This window comes from Amblyraja radiata, chromosome 27, assembly GCF_010909765.2.
Source record: "Amblyraja radiata isolate CabotCenter1 chromosome 27, sAmbRad1.1.pri, whole genome shotgun sequence".
Taxonomy (NCBI): domain Eukaryota; kingdom Metazoa; phylum Chordata; class Chondrichthyes; order Rajiformes; family Rajidae; genus Amblyraja; species Amblyraja radiata.
Window position 1 is genome coordinate 23772852 of NC_045982.1, and position 21404 is coordinate 23794255.

At 39.2% G+C, this 21404-nt stretch overlaps 1 protein-coding gene across 6 annotated transcripts in view; it reads left to right on the forward strand.

Annotated features, from left to right (window-relative positions):
* The window catches only part of LOC116988564 (adhesion G protein-coupled receptor B2-like), a 514190-nt gene that overhangs the window by 262715 nt on the left and 230071 nt on the right, over positions 1–21404 (forward strand). For all 6 annotated transcript variants that reach the window (XM_033045397.1, XM_033045400.1, XM_033045401.1 and 3 more), the window contains 2 exons: positions 17003–17197; positions 18709–18777. In XM_033045397.1, the coding sequence (XP_032901288.1) occupies positions 17003–17197; positions 18709–18777 (264 nt within the window). The remainder of the gene's footprint in view (positions 1–17002; positions 17198–18708; positions 18778–21404) is intronic.

Below are 21404 nucleotides of genomic sequence, written 5' to 3' on the forward strand. Positions count from 1 at the left end.
AACAATCCTTTAATATTCTGGATTAAAATAATCAGGTTCAGGGGATTTATCACAGTTCTGCACTTTGTGCCCCTTTGGCTGCAAATAGCCTCTCCACATGCACGTTTGCTAGTTATTTTCTCATGCCATCAGAATAAGCCTCCCCCCATCTTATAACTTTAACTCATGGAGTTGTCCTATCTTATATTATTTGTTTCCCTCATTTTCATGGATATACTGTATATTGTATATAACTGGGGCCCAAGCACTGCTATACCCAAGGAATTACCATCTGCCAAACCTGAAAAGACTATTTTATTCTTATTCTATGTTTTCCACCTGTCAACCAGTTTCAATGCCACTCAACTGCATTTCAATTTTCCACATGAACCTCACATTGTGCATAAAAATCTTCTGAAATTTCCAATGCACCTTTACTAATTCTCCCTTATCTATTCTGGCAGTTACATTATGAAAAGACTCCAGTAGATTTGTCAGATGGGTTTCCCCCTTCATCAATCCATGTTGACTTTGTTTTACACTGATAATATTTTCTATGAGTCGGTCTTACAGTATGCATTTGGAGGTCTTAGTCTTTTTTATGTGTGGTGGGGGTGGGGGGGGGGGGGACTATTTCTAAGTCACTTCCTGGTCGAGGATTCGTCTTTCTCTGAGTCGTATCTTTCTCTGAGTCGCATCTTCGCTCCCCCTCGCGGCCTACCATCTGGATTGGTGCGACCTTTCCTACCCGAGACCGGCCAGAGTTTCAGCCGTGGCACAGCACTGGATTCCATCGCGGAGTGCGACGATGCCTTACCGGGGATCGCCGTGTTGAAGCTCCGGAGTGTTGGGCCTGCTGCTTTAACACGTGGAGCTGTGGTTTGCGGAGCTTCTAGCCATGGGCGGCGCTGACTTTAACATCGCAGAGTCCTGGGATCTTTTGCCGAGAGTCGCCAGTGTTGGAGCTCCGCCCAGCTCGGCCTGTGGACTTTTGAAGCTGCGGTCTCCGGTAGGAAGTGGCCGATTCAGAAACTCCAAGCCTCTGAGTGTGTTCTACCGTTGCAGTTTCCCATCTACTGATGTCAGATGAGCTACTCCAGTTTCCATTTTTTTTCTTCTTTTTTAAATAGTTGATTTATGTTTGTTTCTGCAATCTATGGAATCTATGGAATCCTTCCATAATGTAGTGAATTTTGTAATATGACGACTAATGCATCCACTAATTTGCATGGTTACCATTTTATATTTCGGGGTGCAGAGATGACATTTGTATAATATCTTCCATAGGTCAACATGGAACTGCAAATCATTCATCCAAGTGTGTTTTATATTCTCTTAGGACACATTGACTATTCAGTTCAAAATTCCATGCTACTTTATTCCACAAAGCAAAATTTGCTTAAATATTCATTTGCCTAATGATAAATGTGAGGAATAACACCAATGATGTGTAGAAATATTATAAGCAGAGCCATATCATCTTTATTTACACCATCAAATAAGACCCTATAAGAGTGAAGATAAAAGGAGTGCTGAACTCAGCGGTTCAGACAGCATCTCTGGAGAACATGGATAGGGGACGTTTCTACTCGGGACCCCTAAGACTGAAGATGTACTTTTCAGAGAGCTGGACATTTGTGATGGCTTAACTAATGCCTGTCCTCCATCCTTATACTTTGAATTGTCCTCTACAATGATAACCAATCGTGATTTATTTACCTGCAGGGTGTTGTGCATTTGGTAAGACACATCCTAAATTGTTTAAGGACTGAGATGATAAATAATATTGAACAGATAAACGAGAGTTGATGAAATGAATAGGAAGTGACAACTGAGTGCTGCATACACCCCAGCGGTATGAACATTGACTTCTCTAACTTCAGATAGCCCTTGCTTTCCCTCTTCATCCCCTCCCCTTTCCCACTTCTCCCACTAGTCTTACTGTCTCCGACTACATTCTATGTTTGTCCCGCACACTCCCCTGACATCAGTCTGAAGAAGGGTCTCGACCCGAAACGTCACCCATTTCCTCTCTACAGAGATGCTGCCTGACCCGCTGAGTTACTCCAGCATTTTGAGTCTGGCTGCGTACATTTCATTGTATATGAGCTCACCTTGGATCCCAGGTGTCTCAATCTTCAGGATTTTTCTAGTTTATTTGTGATTTGCTCTAAGAATTTGGTTTGTGATTTGCTTCAACCCACCCATCCTCTCTTTGTTTGGCCTCACAATACAACTTTAAATCCCCACCCAACCCTTAGAATCTGATTGAGAATCTGACATCCTACTCCAGAACATTGTTACCTGACTGACATCTGGTGCTTCATCTTTCGATGGCTTCATAGAAACATAGAAAATAGGTGCAGGAGGAGGCCATTTGGCCCTCGAGCCAGCACCGCCATTCATTGTGATCATGGCTGATCGTCCCCTATCAATAACCCGTGCCTGCCTTCTCCCCATATCCCTTGACTCCACTAGCCCCTAGAGCACTATCTAACTCTCTCTTAAATCCATCCAGTGACTTGGCCTCCACTGCCCTCTGTGGCAGGGAATTCCATAAATTCGCAACTCACTGGGTGAAAACGTTTTTTTCTCACCTCAGTCTTAAATGACCTCCCCTTTATTCTAAGACTGTGGCCCCTGGTTCTGGACTCGCCCAACATTGGGAACATTGTTCCTGAATCTAGCTTGTCCAGTCCTTTTATAATTTTACATGTTTCTATTAGATCACCCCTCCTAAACCCCAGTGAATACAAGCCTAGTCTTTTCAATCTTTCCTCATATGACAGTCTCACCATCCCAGGGATCAATCTAGTAAACCTACGCTGCACTGCCTCAATCACAAGGATGTATTTCCTCAAATTAGGAGACCAAAACTGTACACAATACTCCAGATGTGGTTTCACCAGAGCCCTATACAACTGCAGAAGAACTTCAATATCCTTTATCCAATATCGTTTATCTTGAACTTTCCATTTCTACCAACATTGACCTTCCTTTTGATATGCAGATGACCACTGAATCCAGGTCTGAACATCTCTACCACACTCCCCATGTCTTACAACCCCATGCATTCTTCCTCTCCTTTAACCATGATGTACTCGATCTAAGAAAGGAAAGGCCAAGATCCGCAAGGCGTGTTTGATTGAACATGTCTGGAATCTCCTTTGTGAGAAAATTGTGATCCAATGAGGAACTGTCTCGTAGCACCAGTCTATTGTGCCTTGCTCAGTGTTGTGAGATAGCCTGAAAATGTGTATGAGCTTGCATGAAATGCAAAAGAGTTTTTGATGTCATATTTAATAAACTTTCAAGCACTAAACATCTAACATATATGTTAATTGTAATTGCATTGAATAAATATGCAAAATTTAATGGATTTTATACTATTCCATTATTTTTTATTAAATGATAAGATGTGATATTTCTGCTTTAGCTGAATCTTTTATGTATGTATATTTAACATTTTATTTTGTGCTGCTTTGCTGGGTTTCCAAAAGTCATTGCCTGCTCAGCCAGTTGGACTATATCACTGCTCCTGGCCACCTTCAAAATGATACCGTGAAACCATCTACGCATCTCCAAAATGCTTCATTGTGGGACAAAAGGCCATCAACCAAAGGTTTAGATGTATCATTGTTAAATGCACAGGGGGTGGTTGTTAGTGGAGTGGCAATTACTAAGGAGAAGGTACTAAGGAAACTGAAAGGTCTGAGGGTGGATAGGTCACCTGGACCGGATGGAATGCACCCCAGGGTTCTGAAGGAGGTGGCCGTAGAGATTGTGGAGGCAATAGTTGTGATATTTCAAGAATAACTAGAGTTAGGAGTGGTTCCTGGAGATTGAAAAATTGTGAATATCACACCGCTGTACAAAAAGGGAGCAAAGCAGAGGAGCATAAGCTAGAGGCCGGTTAGCCTGACTTCGGAGGTTGGTTAGATTTTAGAGTCAATTATAAAGGATGAGGTTACGCAGTTCTTGGAAGTTCACGGCAAAATAGGCCGAAGTCAGTATGGTTTTGTGAAGGGAAGATCGTGTCTGACAAATCTGCTGGAGTTCGTTGAGGAAGTTAATAGCAGGACAGATGTGTCGGTGCTGTGGCCGCTTCTCTTAACCTTGTATATTAATAGCCAAGTTTGCAGATGATGCTAAGATAGGTGGTGGGGCAGGTGGTGATGAGGTAGCAAGGACTCTGCAGAAAGACTTGGACAGGTTAGGAGAGTGGATGGAGAAGTGACAGATAAAATTCAGTATAGCAAAGTGTGGAGTAATGCATTTTGGTAATGAATAAAGGCGTAGATTATTTTCCAAATGGAGAGAGAATCCAGTAATCGTAGGTACAAAGTGCTGGTGCAGGACTCCCTAAAAGTTAATTTGCAAGTTGAATCGGTTGTAAGGAAGGAAAATTCAATGCTAGCATTTACTGTATATCAATACAAAACAGAGATGTAATGCTGAGGCTCTATAAGGTGATGGTCAGGCCGCATTTGGAGTACTGTGAGCAAATTTGGGCCCCATATCTGACGAAGGATGTGCTGGCTCTGCAGAGGGGCCAGAGGAGGTTTACAAACATGATTCCAGGAATGAATGGGTTGGCATATGATGAGCGTTTGACGGCACTGGGCTTCTACTTGCTAGAGTTTAGAAGGTTGAGGGGGGAGTTCACTGAAACTTACAGAATAATGAAAGGCATAGATAATGTGGATGTGGAAAGGATGTTTGCACTGGTGGGAGAGGAAATAAAGGGCCCTCAGAATTAAAGGGCACTCTTTTTGAAAGGAAGTTAGGAGGAACTTCTTTGGTCAGAGAGTAGTTAAACTGTGGAACTCATTGCCACAGAGGGCTGTGGAGGACAAGTTAGTGGATATTTTAAAGGTAGAGATAGACAATTTTTTGATTAGAACGAGTGTCAAGGGGAGAAGTCAGGAAAATGGGATTAGGAGGCAGAGATCAGTCATGATTGAATGGCGGAGTGGACTTGATGGTCCGAATGGCCTAATTCTACTCCTGTGACTTGTGAACTTGTTCTAAGGCACAGTGAAAAGCTTTGTTTTGCATGCTACCCAAACAGATCAGATATATTATACATAAATTCATCAAACTCGTATAATAGAGTAAACCCTTAGCTGCACCAGTGAAGTTCTCCAGTCTGCTTTGCCCTGGTTTTTTTTGTAATCAACAATTCAATGACAACTACTCTATGTAGGTATGTTGCAAAGCCTACCTGAAGCGTCGCTGAAAATCTGTCGCTTTTGTCGGCGATTTTGGCGCCGTTTAGAGGGGGGCGGGTTTAAAACGCGATTTTCTCTAGGCTGTTCAAATCGAAGATGTTCAGCCTAGTTAATTATTAACGAAAAATCGCTGGAAGACCCCGTCGCAAAAGCTATTATTAGTTTTAAAGGCCTCGTATAATAATTATAGTAGTTTAAAAATCAATCTCTAAACCCGCGACCACCGGCAGCTGTCAGGGTCGCATAGAGCAAATAATAGAAGGTATGCTGCTTATTTTTACATTAAAAAGGGCTTCTTAAGATCCCTTTATACAAAGTTTAATATTGCGAGTAGCTCATTTTGGGCCCATTATATCCCGCAGTATTTTTCAGGGCATTTGAGGGCACAAATCTAGCGCAATGTGAACGTTCTAAACCAGCGCGTTCACAGGATCCCACTAGAAAGCTGATTTAAAATGGACTTTAATTTACAGCAATTGAACACTAAATTCCTTCCATTTGGCCTATAAATTAATGTAAATAAGATTTAAAAATCATGTTTTATTGTGAATTATTTATGAATATTATTTGGACACTTAGGCTATTTAAAAATGTTAATCATTTATTAAGAAATGGATAGATGTTTAGATCTAGTAATTGAAGTTTGAAATTAGCTACACTTGGGTAACTAACTAATTATATGTTTTAATTTCAGGTCATCCAAGTAAGATTATTTTATATTTGTTTCAGAATGGTTCAATCTACGATAACTGAAAATTTCATTCAGTTCTCTTAATTTTTAAGAAGGTTATGGGCTTTGGACTGCACACGATCACAGCTTTTTTGTTATGTCCATAGAAAATCAATAGGGAACAAGATGCTAATTTCCGAGTATGAAAATGGCCATAACTTTTTAAATACTTGAGATATGAAAGTGAATTAGGTGTCAAATTAAACTTCTTTTTATGCTTTATCTGATGGGATAAATTACAGGCTTGACTTTTTAAATCTCAAAATTTTGTAACATTGCTACTCTATGCAATAACACTAATCCAGTATCAATAACTCTAGTCTCAACTGTTGTAATCAATAACCCCAGTCCCAATTGTTGTAATCAATAACCTTAGTCCACCTATTGTAATCCGTAACCTTGATGCCACCTACAGATCTCCTGGTTACGAATGACTGATTTATGGACAACTGGTACATATGATTGAGCATTTGGGACATGGATGGGATAGTTGGAGGTGGATTTGCAGGTTGTTGCATGTGCCTTCCCTCACCCTGAGCCCCAACTGTCTGAGGCTGGGTGGTGCCGAGCAATGCTGGGAGCATTGAAAGCTGGGAGTATTGAGCAGCCTCACTCCACATTCACTGAGTCAGTGAGACCGACTGGCAGTTGCTCTTCCCATGCCTGCTCGCTCTCCCATCACATCTGTTTCAGCGATCCATGGGTCAGATAACAAACAGTTATTATGAATCAAATGCTATTGTAACCTGGGGACTTCCTGTACTATAGTCATTAATGTTCAGACTAATTTACAGCAATCGTAACTCCAGCCACATGTTCTCTAATCTTTAACCATACTTCTTCCTCAGTAACTGTTTATCATAATCAGGGCCTCTGAGAGGAATTTTATCAGTGGGTACAAAGTTTCTTTCGGGCCCCCTTCCCTTCTCCATTAGTCATCCTGTTTATATCCACTACGGTTTTATGCTATGAGCTGTAGCCTGTAAGGCCATAAAGGGTATGGAAGATGAGAGAGGGATGGAATGGAGCGCTCTGTTGATTTTCTGCATTTGAGTCCTTATGTTCCTATACTCCCTCCATGACAAATATAAATAAAATAAAAGGATCAGAGAGAAGAAAATACATTTGTTTTGAACATTTTTGTTTATGCTACAATACAGATAAGGAGAAAGAATTCACATTGAAACATCCTTCTGTATTTCAATGCAGATCAGATCATCAGAAGACATAATTATTAGTAAAAAGTAAAACAAGGTAGATGGGCTTAGTATTTACTTTAAATAAAGAGCTTTCCTGGCCTTTTTTTGTGAAAAATTTCGAAACACGGCATGAAAATGTATTGTTCTGGCAATGTTTGATTCAATACTTAGCCTGGCCAAATCCTCAAGATGTTCCTGAGACATCGTACACCTTAAATAATTCTTAATCAGCTTGAGTTTGCTAAATTATCTCTCTGCAGAAGCTACTGTTGCTGGAATTGTTGATAGTATTCTTAAGCTAACACAAACATTTGGAAACAACTTACCAAGTCTGTACACTGTTAACAAATTCAACGGATCTAATGGTTTTAACTGCATTTACAAAATTCACCCTCCCACTAACACACACACTCACACTCACTCACCCACCCACACACACCCACTCACACACACCCACACCCACTCACTCTCACACCCCCACCCACTCACTCACACACAGCCACACCCGCCCACACACAGCCACACCCGCCCACACACAGCCACACCCGCCCACACACAGCCACACCCGCCCACACACAGCCACACCCGCCCACACACGCCCACACATGGCCACACATGCCCACACCCACCCACAACCACCCACAACCACCCACACACACACCCACCCACTCACACGCACACACCCACTCACACACACCCACTCATTCTCACACACCCCACCCATTCACTCACACACAGCTACACCCATCCACACGCTTGCCCACACACACCCACACACGCCCACACCCACTCACACACAAACACACCCACTCACAAAATATATGCAAACATTTTCTGAGATTCCATCGTACCTGGACCTCTGGCACCCCCCTCTCATAGGCCCTGATTAGAATCAATATTACACATCTTTCTCTTGTGGTCAATAATCTTCAACAACATTCATGTTGATCTTGAACCCATATCTGCTTTGCTGAAATCAAAAAACGTAGCAAGCAGATTAGTTTACGTCAAAATGCTGTGATTTCCTTCAATTTCAGTTTTGACTTCCTAAATAGATTATTTCCTGTGATATTCTTTGTGGTTCTCCTTGGATTTCTGTTTTTTGGGAGAAATTCACAGGATTACCCATGAAAGCTTCATTGGGGATCCATATTGAATGTTCATCGAGTGCAGTATTTGATTGTTTGAACCTGGCAAATATTTTGGTGACTGCTTTACACTTGTGAATAGTTGAACTGGCAGTGTCCCATTTGGGCTAAATTAGATGGTTCCATTTTTAGAAACCATAGATTTCCTTCGTAATTGGCAAATATATTTCTGGCAGGATAGAGGTGCATTTGACTCATATTTCCAATTATCCACTAACACCAGATAGAACCGTATATTGGTTAATAGCTTGATCATGCTCAGATATAACATTCCGCTCAGCACCCCGTTCCACAACACACCGAAGTAGATCTTAGCAGCACGGCATGTCTAGATTCACATTGAATGTAATTTGGGTGAATTTTTTGAGTTATCTCCAAGAGACATAATCCACCAAGGAGCCAACAATCCTGTGAGAGGGCAGATCAGGGTGACTGACAAGAAACAAAGGACAATTTAAACCATGCGATGTGCTCCAGTCTTTGTTCTGTTCACATTTTAACGTTTCTTCCCTCAGCCAAATCCCAGCCCTCACGCTGGAGTGTGAGATAGGGCTAGGCAGGAGTGGATTGGGAGAAGTTGTGGGGGTTGGGGCTGAAATAACATTCAATTGTGGGAGGAATTTGTAAGCAAGATAGTTAGAATTCAGATTCAATATGTCCCTCCAAGTAGCAAACCCAGTTAGAGTCTCTGCGGCATATAACAGGAAACCTGGCCCTTTGACCCACCTTGCTGAGCATTGGCATTATGTGTATGTTCCATTAGCCCAGATCTCTTTAAGTCTTTCCAATCCATATATCTGCCCAAATATCTGTTGAAAACAGTAATTGTATCCACTTCTATGATACAAGAATCTGACAGCTCATTCCGTATATGGACTACCCTCTGAGTGAAAAGGATTCCTTAAGTCAATGCCCTCTGAAGAAGGGTCCCAACCTGAAAAGTCATCTATCCATGTTCTCCAATGATGCTAACTGACCTGTTGAGTTACTCCATCACTCTGCCTTTTTTGTATAAACCAACATCTGTAGTTCTTTGGATCTCTCAATAGTTTTAGAATGTTCTACTCTGGGAAAAAGACAGTGACTTTATCCATTTCCCTCATGACCTTGCACACTTTAATTAGGTCAGTTGATATTGAATGTGTCCTTTAAGGTTTATAGGGAAAAATGAAAGAAAAAAATTAGGAGGGGAAAAAGGGACCATGAAATGACCTTGGCAAGTCGGATTAACGAAAATCTTAAAACCGTTTGTAAGTCTATTAGAAGCAAAAGGATAGTTGAGGAAAGGGAAACCTACATATACTGTAAGCATCAGCTCAGATGATAGCAGAACATAGTTTGCAGGGTGCACTGCAGTCAAGGAGACACCTGGCACTGATGAGGTTGTGGTAAGGCAAAAGTAAAAGTAAGATGGATGCGGCAGTGTGCCATCATGTGACATTGCACAGCTGGGTTGTCCAGAAGAATCCGATGAGGACTACATAATGAACTCAGGTGATAGATGTGTGATGCATGTTGAAATGCTTGCAGCAATCCTTGCTGTGTTATCTGGTTTGTCGTACCAAATGAAGAGAATAAGTAGGAACACACAGCATTTCATTTCACACATTCTGGTGGAGGCTGTGTAAACCAAACAGCATTTCGTATCTAACCAGCAACTGCAGTTCATTGTGCCTCTAATTGGAAATCCTGCCAGTCAGCTTGCTCATTTGTTAGCACACTGGGTCCGCAAAGTGTAAACCAAACTCCTTCCGTTCATTTGCTGCTCCATTCACTGCACTTCTAGTACATGCTTCTGCAGCTGTGCCCATTAGTGCTCTATCCCCGTGTTATACAGTCACAAACCTGGGCGAAGCGATCGCCAAGCCTGCGCGTGGTCTCACCTATGTAGAGCAGTTGACACCTAGAGCAGCGGCTGCAATAAGTGTATGTGGTATGCAAATTGTGTACGTGGTATCACTACAACTGAGTGAAAATATATATATATATTTTCTGTTTTTAGTGTTGCCCTTATATCTATGTTCCACACCAGGATTCACAGTATAGCTTCTACATTCACCTTTCATTCACTTTTACTCCATCTTGCCTGTTCAAACAGAAATGCAGTCTAAAAAGGCGCCATTATTCAATCTCCCCTTCATTTATTTGATGTGAATGATTCTTGGCTATCCCTTCGATTAGATCACTTCAATACAAGGTTACCTTCCAAATATGTATTTAGAACATTCTACAAATTCACTTCAATGACCGTGACATTTATTTGTGATTCTAGTTGTAGGCAAATGATACAGCTTCATCTTCTCTCACCCATTTCTGCTTCATTAACCTAACCTCATCAGTAATTAGATTTTCGACTTGCTTCAGTTATATTTCAATCTGCAATGCCTCGCTCCATCCTCCCATCACAAACAACGAAGATTGAAGTTCACAGAAAATTAATTTTGTTCTCACATTTTCTTTCATAAGGATGGTTCATTAGCAGGCTTTCAAGCTTATTCTGTGAACTCAAGACATTTTTTTAATAACTAAAATAACAATATTACTGTGAATAGTCTTATTTTGTACAGATTTCATGCAGAAAGTAAAATGATGGAAACCAGTCACAGTTGCATAATTTTCTTCTGTTAGTATTGCTATTAGTTTGCTTGCACCTTGAAGTAGAAGCACCAAACTCAGGTTTACGTCTAGTGTTGCTCCTAAGTAAACACATAATGTACAAAATCCATGCCTGAATCCTTAATAAGGAGGTCTGTATGATTCCTGTGACATTTAATTTCCCAGTCCCCTTTTAAATATTTCAATATTTCCAATTATTGGAGGAACATCAAGACTGGGAGTGGGAATAACATTGGATCAGCAGCCCAAAGACTCAATGGAACAGTTGTCAGTATGAAGTTAGTACAACTCACCATCCTCTACCTGGTTACAGCACCACATCTCCTAATGCACCCTCCTGATCCCAGCTCCAACCACACACATATCCATATTCCTGAACTCTGGCTCCAGCTGCACCCATTAATACTTTGCCAAGTATGCAAATCCACAGAAAATGCGGACCAAGTGTGTTAACAAATGAGCAAGCTGACTGGCAGGATTTCCAAATAGAGGCACAATGAACTGCAGTAGCTGGTTAAAAACTGCGAGCACTGAATGGAGCTAGTGTATGTGAATTGTTGCCTCACCCTGAAGAAAGAATTGGATTTCTGGGTAGAAAGAAAGATAAAGGCTGTTGAATCCTCTGTCATTTGTTTCCTCACTTTTTTAATTTTGTCGATGGATTTGTGACCTGAAATGTTAACTTTGTTTCCTTGCCAACCCATGCTGCTTGACTTCCTGGGTGCTTCCTGTATTTACTGGTTTTGATAGAACACCATAATGCTCAGTACATTTTATTCTCAGTACAATTAATGCAAATGCTTCTGAGAATTTCATGCATGTCTTCAAAGTTTAATAATTCTTTGATAGATAAATGATCTCCTTATATTTTCTGTTTTCTGCTGTAAAACAAATAGTTGAAATTAGAATAGCAAAAGTTGTTTATATATCTTGTTTATATCAGTATACTTCATCTTAATGTGGCTATTTTAATGCATCTGTCATTGATTTCTGCAATCTACAATTACCTGTATTTCCATAATCTCCTTGTAACATAAAAACCCACGCTCCATGGAGTTCTAAAATTATCTGTGAAGAATATATTCCTTGAACGATGATCTATTTTTCATTGTCCTTGCCCCTCTCCTCCTTTGACATTTAATTTTCACACCTTATCCTTCCTTGTCTCGGTCCCTTCCTTATCTCTGTGTCTCCCGCTCCCCTGACTCTCAATCTGAAGCAGGTTCTCGACCTGAAATGTCACGCATTCCTTCTATCCAGAGATGCTGCCTGTCTCGCTGAGTTACTCCAGCATGCTGTGTCTATCTTTGGTGTAAATCAGCTTCTGCAGTTACTTCCTACACACTTTCCTCAACTTATCTTGCTAACATTTGTGTAAAATCTTAGAATGTATTACTGCATAGTAATTTGTTGGTTAATTCCTGGGAAGTGAATTTGTCTCCATATTCTCCTTACATTGCGCACACACACGGTGCAAGTTAAAACACAAACCTGATGTTGGAATTCCCCTTTTTTTTTTTTTTTAATATTTTTTTATTAAAGGTAATCAATTACAATGCTTCAAACAACTTTATATCAAATTAATTCAATTTGCATTAAGTAAAACACTAATAATACTTATCTACTATTTTTTTTTAGAAATAATGATAGAAAAAGAATAGAACAGTTATAAATCATTAAGAGAGTGATTAAATAATAATTTGATTATATATAAGAAAGAAAAGAGAAAAAAAAAAAAAAAAAAATGAAAAACCGCAATATGTATTGTTAATAACACTACTACAAGTGATAGTATCAATAAAGACATATATGTTAATTCCAATATAAAAATGAATTATTCTCACCAAATCCCACAGGGTGCACGCCGAGCTGTGTTGCCAAGAACAGCTACTTCTCTAAATACTGTATATATGGAGACCATATCTGTTCAAAAGAATTATACTTGTCCAATAGGACAAATCTAATTCTTTCCAGATGTAACGTCTCCATCATCTCTGCTGCCCACATTTTGGTTGTGGGGGATAATGTTCCCTTCCAAAATTTCAATATGATTTTTTTCCCAATTATCAAACAGTAATCAAAGAAATTTCTTTGATTTACTGTAAGTGATAGATGTAAATCCGGAATTCCAAATATTATTAGCTTTGGGTTAGGGTCCAATTTAACTTTGATGACTTCAGAAATAACTTAAAAAATTTCTGTCCAGTAATAATTCAATTTAGGACATGTAACGAAACTATGTATTAAATTTGCCTCTGCTTTCTTGCACTTATCACAAATAGCGGAGAGATTCGGAAAAATACTATTTAATTTAGTTTTCGAATAATGTAACCTATATAATACTTTAAATTGTATCAATATATGTCTGGCGTTTAATGAACACCGGTATTCGTTGTAGACTTTCTTCCCAGTTTTCTTTTGTTATAGCCAATCCCATTTCATTTTCCCATGCTTGACGATATATTTCCGTTATTGGATTCTCCTTATCCAAAATGATGTTATATATATAGGCTATTAATTTTTCTGTATTTGGATATAAATTAAACAGTTCGTCTAACAGTCCTGCTTCTTTATTTTTATAATCTTGTGTATTGGATTTAATATAATCTCTAATTTGTAAATACCTAAACAAATGTTGTGGAGACAATCCATAAATATCTTGTAACTCCTGGAATAAAAGAAATTTTCCTTTTCTATAAAGGTGTTCTATCCTTGTAATTCCTAAATCATCCCATTGTTTAAACCCCCCATCTAATATAGCAGGTTTAAACAATGGGTTATTCATAATTGGTAATCTAAATGAGAGATTATCCAAATGTAGAGTCTTAACTATTTGTTTCCAAATACGTCTATTATTATATATTATTAGGTTGTCTTTATAATTTTTTTTTTGTACTTCCGTTGGTGCAAAAATTATCGAACCCACATTGAAAGGTAGACAGTCTTCCTTTTCAATATTTAACCATGTCGGTTCATGATCCATATTTACCCACCAGAAATTCATATTCTTAATCTGAACAGCCCAAAAATAATATAAAAAGTTTGGAAGTGCTAATCCTCCATTTATCTTAGCTTTGCATAGATGTTTTTTATTTATTCTGTGATTTTTATAATCCCAAATAAAACTATTAACAATATTATCAATTTAAAAAAAAAAAGTTTTCGGAAGAAAAAAAGGAATAGCCTGAAACAAATACAACAACTGTGGTAGAAATACCATCTTTATGGCACTTATTCTACCAATCATGGATATAGGAAGTGTTTTCCAATATAAAATATTTTTTCTAAGTTTATCTAATAGTTGAGGATAGTTGGATTTTATTAATGAGTTATGAGTTTTAGTTACGTTAATCCCTAAATATTTAAGTTTGTCTGTAACTACTTTTAATGGGTATTGTTGTAATGTATTTAGATTTATTCCTGTTATTGGCATAATCTCGCTTTTATCCCAATTAATCCTATACCCAGAAAATGCACCAAACTTAGTTATAATGTTTAGCAGGTTGGGAATACTAATTTCCGGTTTTGTAATATAAATCAAAACATCATCTGCATATAAAGAAATTTTATTAATTGTTGTATCAGTATTATAGCCATATATTTCAGGTTCAGATCTAATTTTTTCCGCCAATGGTTCTATCACCAATGCGAACAATAAGGGTGATAACGGACATCCCTGTCTGCATCCCCTAGAGAGTTTGAATTTGGCTGATAAAATTTGGTTAGTCAAAATTCTTGCAATAGGATTCGAGTATAAAATTCTTACCCATTTACAAAATCTATCCCCCAATTGAAACTTTTCCATTATATTAAATAAATACATCCATTCCACCTGATCAAACGCTTTTTCTGCATCTAATGATATAACCGCTAGTTCCGTATCTCGTATTCTTTTTGAATATATAATATTAAACAAGCGTCTGAGATTATGGGATGAATAACGTTTTGGGATAAAACCTGTTTGATCATAATGTATTAATTTAGAGATCACTAAACTTAATCTCCTAGATAAGACCTTAGTTAATATTTTTTGGTCTGTATTTAAAAGGGCAATCGCTCTATATGATCCAGGATCTTCCAAATCCTTATCTACTTTAGGGATGAGTGTAATTGTGGATTCATTTAGAGATTCTGGTAATTTTCCTTGGTCATATGCATATCTATACATTATTTGTAATCTTGGAGAAATCAGATCTTGAAATTTTTTATAAAATTCTGCACTCAGGCCATCCAGGCCCGCTGCTTTTCCGTTCTTTAGCGAACTAATTGATTCTATAATGTCTTTTACTGTTATTTCAGCATTTAACAATTCTCTACCTTCCTGATCTAAGCTATTGATTTGACATTCTTGTAAAAATATTTCCATACTATCTGTTTGTCCTGTTAGTTTTGACAAATAAAGATTTTTATAATATTGTAAAAATCTATCATTAATATCTTTTGGAGTAGTCAGTATATTTCCATACTCAGATCAGATTCCCCTTTTTGCTTGTTAAAGAGTTCCCTGCTAATTTACTCTGGCTGCCATAAATGATATAAAGCACTAATTATGCCTGGCAACACTTTACTAGGCAAGCAGAGGGAACTAACAGGTGAAGAAAAACATAAAAGCTGTAACATTGAGTCTACAGTTTCTGGTTTGAATTGAAGGTAGACATAAAATGCTGGAGTAACTCAGTGGGACAGGCAGCATCTCTGGAGAGAAGGAATGGGTGACGTTTTGGGTTGAGACCCTTCTTCAGACTGATGTCAGGGGAGTGGGCGGGACAGAGATAGAATGTATTCCGAGACAGTAAGACTAGTGAAAGAACTTGGAAGGGGGAGGGGATGGAGAGAGAGGGAAAGCAAGGGGAGAGAGGGGGGGGGAGAAGGGGGGGGCAGACTTGAACTCGGGGGGCGAGCGGGGCGGACGCGAGCGGGTGGGGAGGATGGCGAGTGGGCAGTGACCAAAGGACAGCGAGTCGGGGGGGGGGGGGGGGGGGGAGGTGACGTCACTCGCAGCGCGTGGAACACAGTGCAGCAGACCGCGTTGTGATGTCGTCAGCGAGACTATCTTGTTTATTTTCGAAGTTATTTCAGATTTTTGAACATTTTGATTAATAAATCGAGAAATAATGCATGAATTTTTCAGATAAGGCAATTTTGGTCTCCACGGGCTAAATTTCTATCGAAAATATGTACAAATTTTACTGTTACCATGTAGTTTTTTCGAGAAAATGTGATCACACACAAACAAATAAATAAATACACATCCAAGATCAGAGTTTTATAGTTATAATAAGGATAGATGATAAGCTGTTGTTAAGTCTGTAGAATCCATATATAACCAGAGTTAAACCACGTATCATTTATATTGTTGCATTGAATTTCTAAAAATATATACGTATATTGTAAAGGAGTACATAGTACAGCACACAGACAGTCCTTTCGGCCCACCATGTCTATGCTGAAAATGATGCCAAGATCACCTTTATTTACCTACAAATCACTCATATCCCTACATTCGCTGCACATCCATAGGTCTATCCAAATATATTTTAAATAGCGTTAATGAATCTGCTTGATCCCCAGAAATACCTTCCAGGTCCTTGCCACCCTTTGTGTAAAAAACTTGTTCCGTACATCTCCTTTAAACATTATTCCTCTCACCTTAATGCTACGCCTCTAGTATTTGCTTTTTCCATCCTGGGAAAAAGATTCTGACTGTTTTCCTTATCTATACCTCTCATGATTTTAAATAATCAGTAGATGCTAGATCACTGTGTATAACCAATTGCCAACTAAACATTAGTAATTGTTCAACTGCTGAAATATGGGATTAATTATGGTTGTGTCCCCAGTTGCAGCATGGACTGAGTGGGCTGAATGTCTTATTTCCAGGCCTTCGCTCCATAGATGCTGCTGCACCCGCTGAGTTTCCCCAGCAATTGTGTGTACCTTCGATATTCCAGCATCTGCAGTTCCCTTTTGAACACAACTATATGAATGTATGACTCTCTATCCAGAAAATGGAGATTCAAGTTTTACAGCTATTATGTACATTATTCATCTGTTCTAAGCAACAAACTGCTAAATATTTATTTGTATATTTTAATTTAGATTCGAGAACACCTGGCTAAAGGACAACGTACTCTGGCAGGAAAGGGCATGTCAGAGGTCATAAGGACTATGCTGGGGTTAATGGAGAGAAAGAATTTCTACAGTGGAGATCTTTTGTTCTCTGCAGACATATTACGAAATGTAACCGATACATTTAAAAGAGCCAGCTACATTCCAGCTTCTGAAGATGTACAAGTAAGGATTGTACTTAAATGATGCATTTTGTTTTGTATCCCATAGTGCTGACATACAATGATCCAATAGGCAGTAATTGCACATGTCATGATGCTACAGCCAACTTTATTGCTTATTACCTGAGGTTGGGCTTGCAGAGCTCTTTGAACTGCTGCAGCCTTGTGTTGATAAAGTAATGATATTACTGTGATATTAGTTAGAGAATTCTCAGAATTTTACCCAGCAACAATGGAGGCATAGTACAAAACGTCCAAGTTAGGATGGCACTTAATTAAAAGGGGCATTTTCAGTTGATGGTGTTCTCATGGCATTCTTTGCTGTGAGAAGGCATAGTTGAGGGACGTGATGTTGAATTAAACTTGTACAGTTGTGGCATTATGTCAATTATACACAAATTAAGCAGTCACTACTAATTAATGAGCAGTCATTATGTCTGGTAGGATGGGCTAGAGCCAGCAACAACTATGAGGCTCTGGATGTATTGTTAACTGGCACAGCTCTCATTTTGTGTCGGAATTGTAACCTTTGTTTCTCCAATAGTTTTGTTTCTTATATTCACAGATTATTAACACCCAGGTATACCTCTGCAATATCCCTATGCCATTTGTATTGTCTGACATTACATTGCTTAATCCGAAGTTACCCCGGACTAAATCTTCAGTCCCAACCAGGAATTTGTCTGCATTCACCAGCCTGGCTCTTATTTAAGTTTAAAGACGTTGAACTGTAGAAGCCTTATATTCTCTCTAATAGAAAGATAGGATATTTTATCCTCCATAACATCAATCTCTATCATTTTTTAAGATCTCAGCTGTGTTGAAACTGGGAAAGATGATATGGCGCCAGTATGTTTTAGAGTGACCTGAAGCCAAGAAAAAGACTTGGCATAATTTTAAATTCCCCTTCACTCCATTCTCACTAAACAAATGTTCTTATGATTGAGGCCACTCTTCTAAATAAAATTTTAAAAAGTACCCTCAACACATGAGTAAGTATAATTTAACTTTCCTGGTGGTAGTGACCCCGGATTCTATTGGAACCTCGTTCAGTTTATGAAATCAATTGAATTACACAGTGTATCTGTCACCACTGCCTGATATCACTCTGGAGGCTAAATATCGACTAATGACAAATCTTCATGGCCTAAAAACTTGCAGATGTTTTCTTTCAAATCACATTTCCAAAAGCACTGTCATTAATTAATATTATTAACTAAGCAAATAACGATAGATACAATGTGCTGGAGTAACAGGTAGCATCTGTGGAAAACATTTATAGACGATGCTTTAGGTTGGGACCCTTCTTAAGAACTTCATGAGAAGGGTACAAATCCGAAACGTCACCTAACCGTGTTCTCCAGAGATGCTGCCTGACCCGCTGAGTTACTCCAGTACTTGTGTATATCTTTGGCATAAACCAGCATCTGCAGTTCCTTTTTATTACAACTTGCAAATAAAGATGGGAAGAAATATAAGAATGACATAATTTCTCTTCTTTTTTAATTTACTTAGAAGTTCTTTCAGATTGTCAGCTACATGCTTGAAATAGAAAATAGAGCAAAGTGGGACGATGCATTACAGGTAAATAAGCTTTTTCCAAACAATTACTCTTGAACATCATTCATGGCACTTAGATGCCTCTATTTATGTGCGCCGTGTTGTTAGAGCTAGGTTGGAGATCAATAAAAGCAGCTCAGAATATCCAATAATGTTTATTAAATGGTAAGTATTCAGTATTTAATTTGATCTTTTATTTTAGGATTTTGGAAATATGAAAAATTATGAATACTATGAGGACAGCAACAATTTGATATTTCTGATTTCTCTATGTTACCTGTTGGACAAGATATATCCCAACTTTAAAAGAACAAAGGAAGGACCTCAGATTGAGGGTTAGAAGGGTCACGACCAGAAACGTCACCCATTCCTTCTCTCCAGGGAGCCTGCCTGTCCCGTTGAGTTACTCCAGCATTTTGTGTGTATCTTTGGTTTAAACCAGCATCTGCAGTTTAAACCAGCACCTACAAAATAATTTTCTGACATTGATAAGGAGTAGATTATTGGAAAAAATCTGGATGTTCAGTAAAAAGCATTTTTAACGGTTTACATTAACTAACCAATACCAGTCATGAGGGAATAAAGCTTCATTTTCCATCTCTTCTTGACTATTTCACTCAATATGACTAAGCAGGAAGCTATCAGTTTAATTTTTTGAGAATATAACATTTGATCCTGATCTCAGTAATGTCTTTTAAAAAGCTTCACATGAAAGACTGAATAGAAAAATAAAGCCCAAGGCATTCCAAGTGAAAATGTTGAAGCCAAAATAGCTCAGTGGCAGACAGCAAAGTTTACGGCTTGAACCAGTGGTAGTGATTGGGAGGCTGAGTCCCATGGGATTTGTACAGTATGTCTCAATATAGGGACCCCTGCCTCAGTGGTATTTTATGGGCGGGGGGGGGGGGGGAGAGAGTTTGCACACTTGGGCAGAACTTTTGCCAAACCAAGCTGTAAAGTATCCAAATAAAATACTTTTTACAGTGCATATCCAAATGTTGATAAGAGTCATAAGAGACATGCAGAACAGTTATGTAGGCAAATCGTAGAAAAGTATAAGAGGAAATAGGTTATACTAGTGGAGGATTATAACTTTCTCAGATTTAACTGGGATTACCTTTATGTAAGGGGCTTTAATGAGACAGAATTTGTTAAGTGTGTCCAAAAGAGTTTTGTGAGACAATATGTTAAGAGTCCCATTAGAGATGGGGCAGTCCTCAACATTATTTTAGGGAGTAAAACTGGGTTGGTGGTCGAAATGTCAGTGGGGCAATACTTTGTGAATAGTGACTACAATTCTGGAAGTTTCAAGCTAGCCATGGAAAGGGATAATGTTGGTCCTCAAGTCAAGATCTGAAATTGGGGAAGGCTGATTTCCATAGCATTAGATAAGACCTAGTGAAAGTAGATTGGCAGCAGATGTTGCGTGTAATCCAACAGCTGACAAGGAGTCTTTTAAAACAGAGAGTAAAAGTTCAGGGCCAGTTTTAGGTGTGAGTAGAAAACAAAGCTACCAAGTTAAGGCAACCTTGGGTAGAAATGGGCAGCACGGTGGCACAGCGTTAGAGTCTTACAGTGCCAGATACACAAGTTCAATCCTGACTATGGGTGCTTGTCTGTACAGAGTTTGTACGTTCTCCCCATGACCTGCGTGGGGTTTCCCTTGGAGTTCTGGGTTCCTCCCACACTCCAAAGACGTACAGGTTTGTAGGTTAATTGGCTTTGTAAAATTGTAAAATAATATTTCTGGGCATCAATGGAATCAAAATTAGTTAATTAGCAAGAGAAAATCATCTAGAAAAAAAGAGAAAATCACGCTAGAAAAAGCGAACAGTAGATGACGGGCATCTGAGAGAGAATAGGTTAGAGCTAAGTGGTACTAAAATACAAGATGATTCATGGTCTCATTGAATGCCGGATTCGGCGTACAGGGCCAAACAGCCCCATCCTGACTCTTCTGTTTCTTGTGTTGCAATTCTATGAAGTTCTGCTTCCAACAAATAATAAATAACTAGACTAAGTGAGACCCGTTGGGTCCCATGTTCACACGGGAGGGCTGGTCCCCAGAATGCAATATTCCACCTCTCCACCAATTCCAATATTGGTGGCCAGTGGGGGTGCTTTCTGGAGCGCTGGTATGGGTTCTTGGGGTGGCAGCTCAGTCCCTCAAGCCTGATCTGCTGGCAGCTCACTCACGGCTGGTGGGCTGGCAGTTGACTCATGGCTATTCCTTGAAATTCCATGTCAAGCAGGGTGCAAGGCCACCAAATTCAAATCCATTTTCCTACCATTTCAAGCAGGGTGCAAGGCCACCAAATTCAAGTGCAGTTTCTTACCACTTTGAGCAGGATGCAAGGCCACCAAATTCAAGTGCAGTTTCCTACCATTTCAAGCAGGGTGCAAGGCCACCAAATTCAAGTTCAGTTTCATTCTACTTCAAGCAGGGTGCAAGGCCACCAAATTCAAATGCAGCTTCATACCATTTCATGCAGGGTGAAACCACCATAAAACCACACAAAACACCAAACTCACAATTCAGTAGACATTCAGTGGGTTCAGTTGATTCACAGCTCAGACAGAGTCTCGACCTCTCCCTCCCCCATCATGCAGAGACTGAGCCACACCCACACTTCCAGGTTTTATAACCCCTC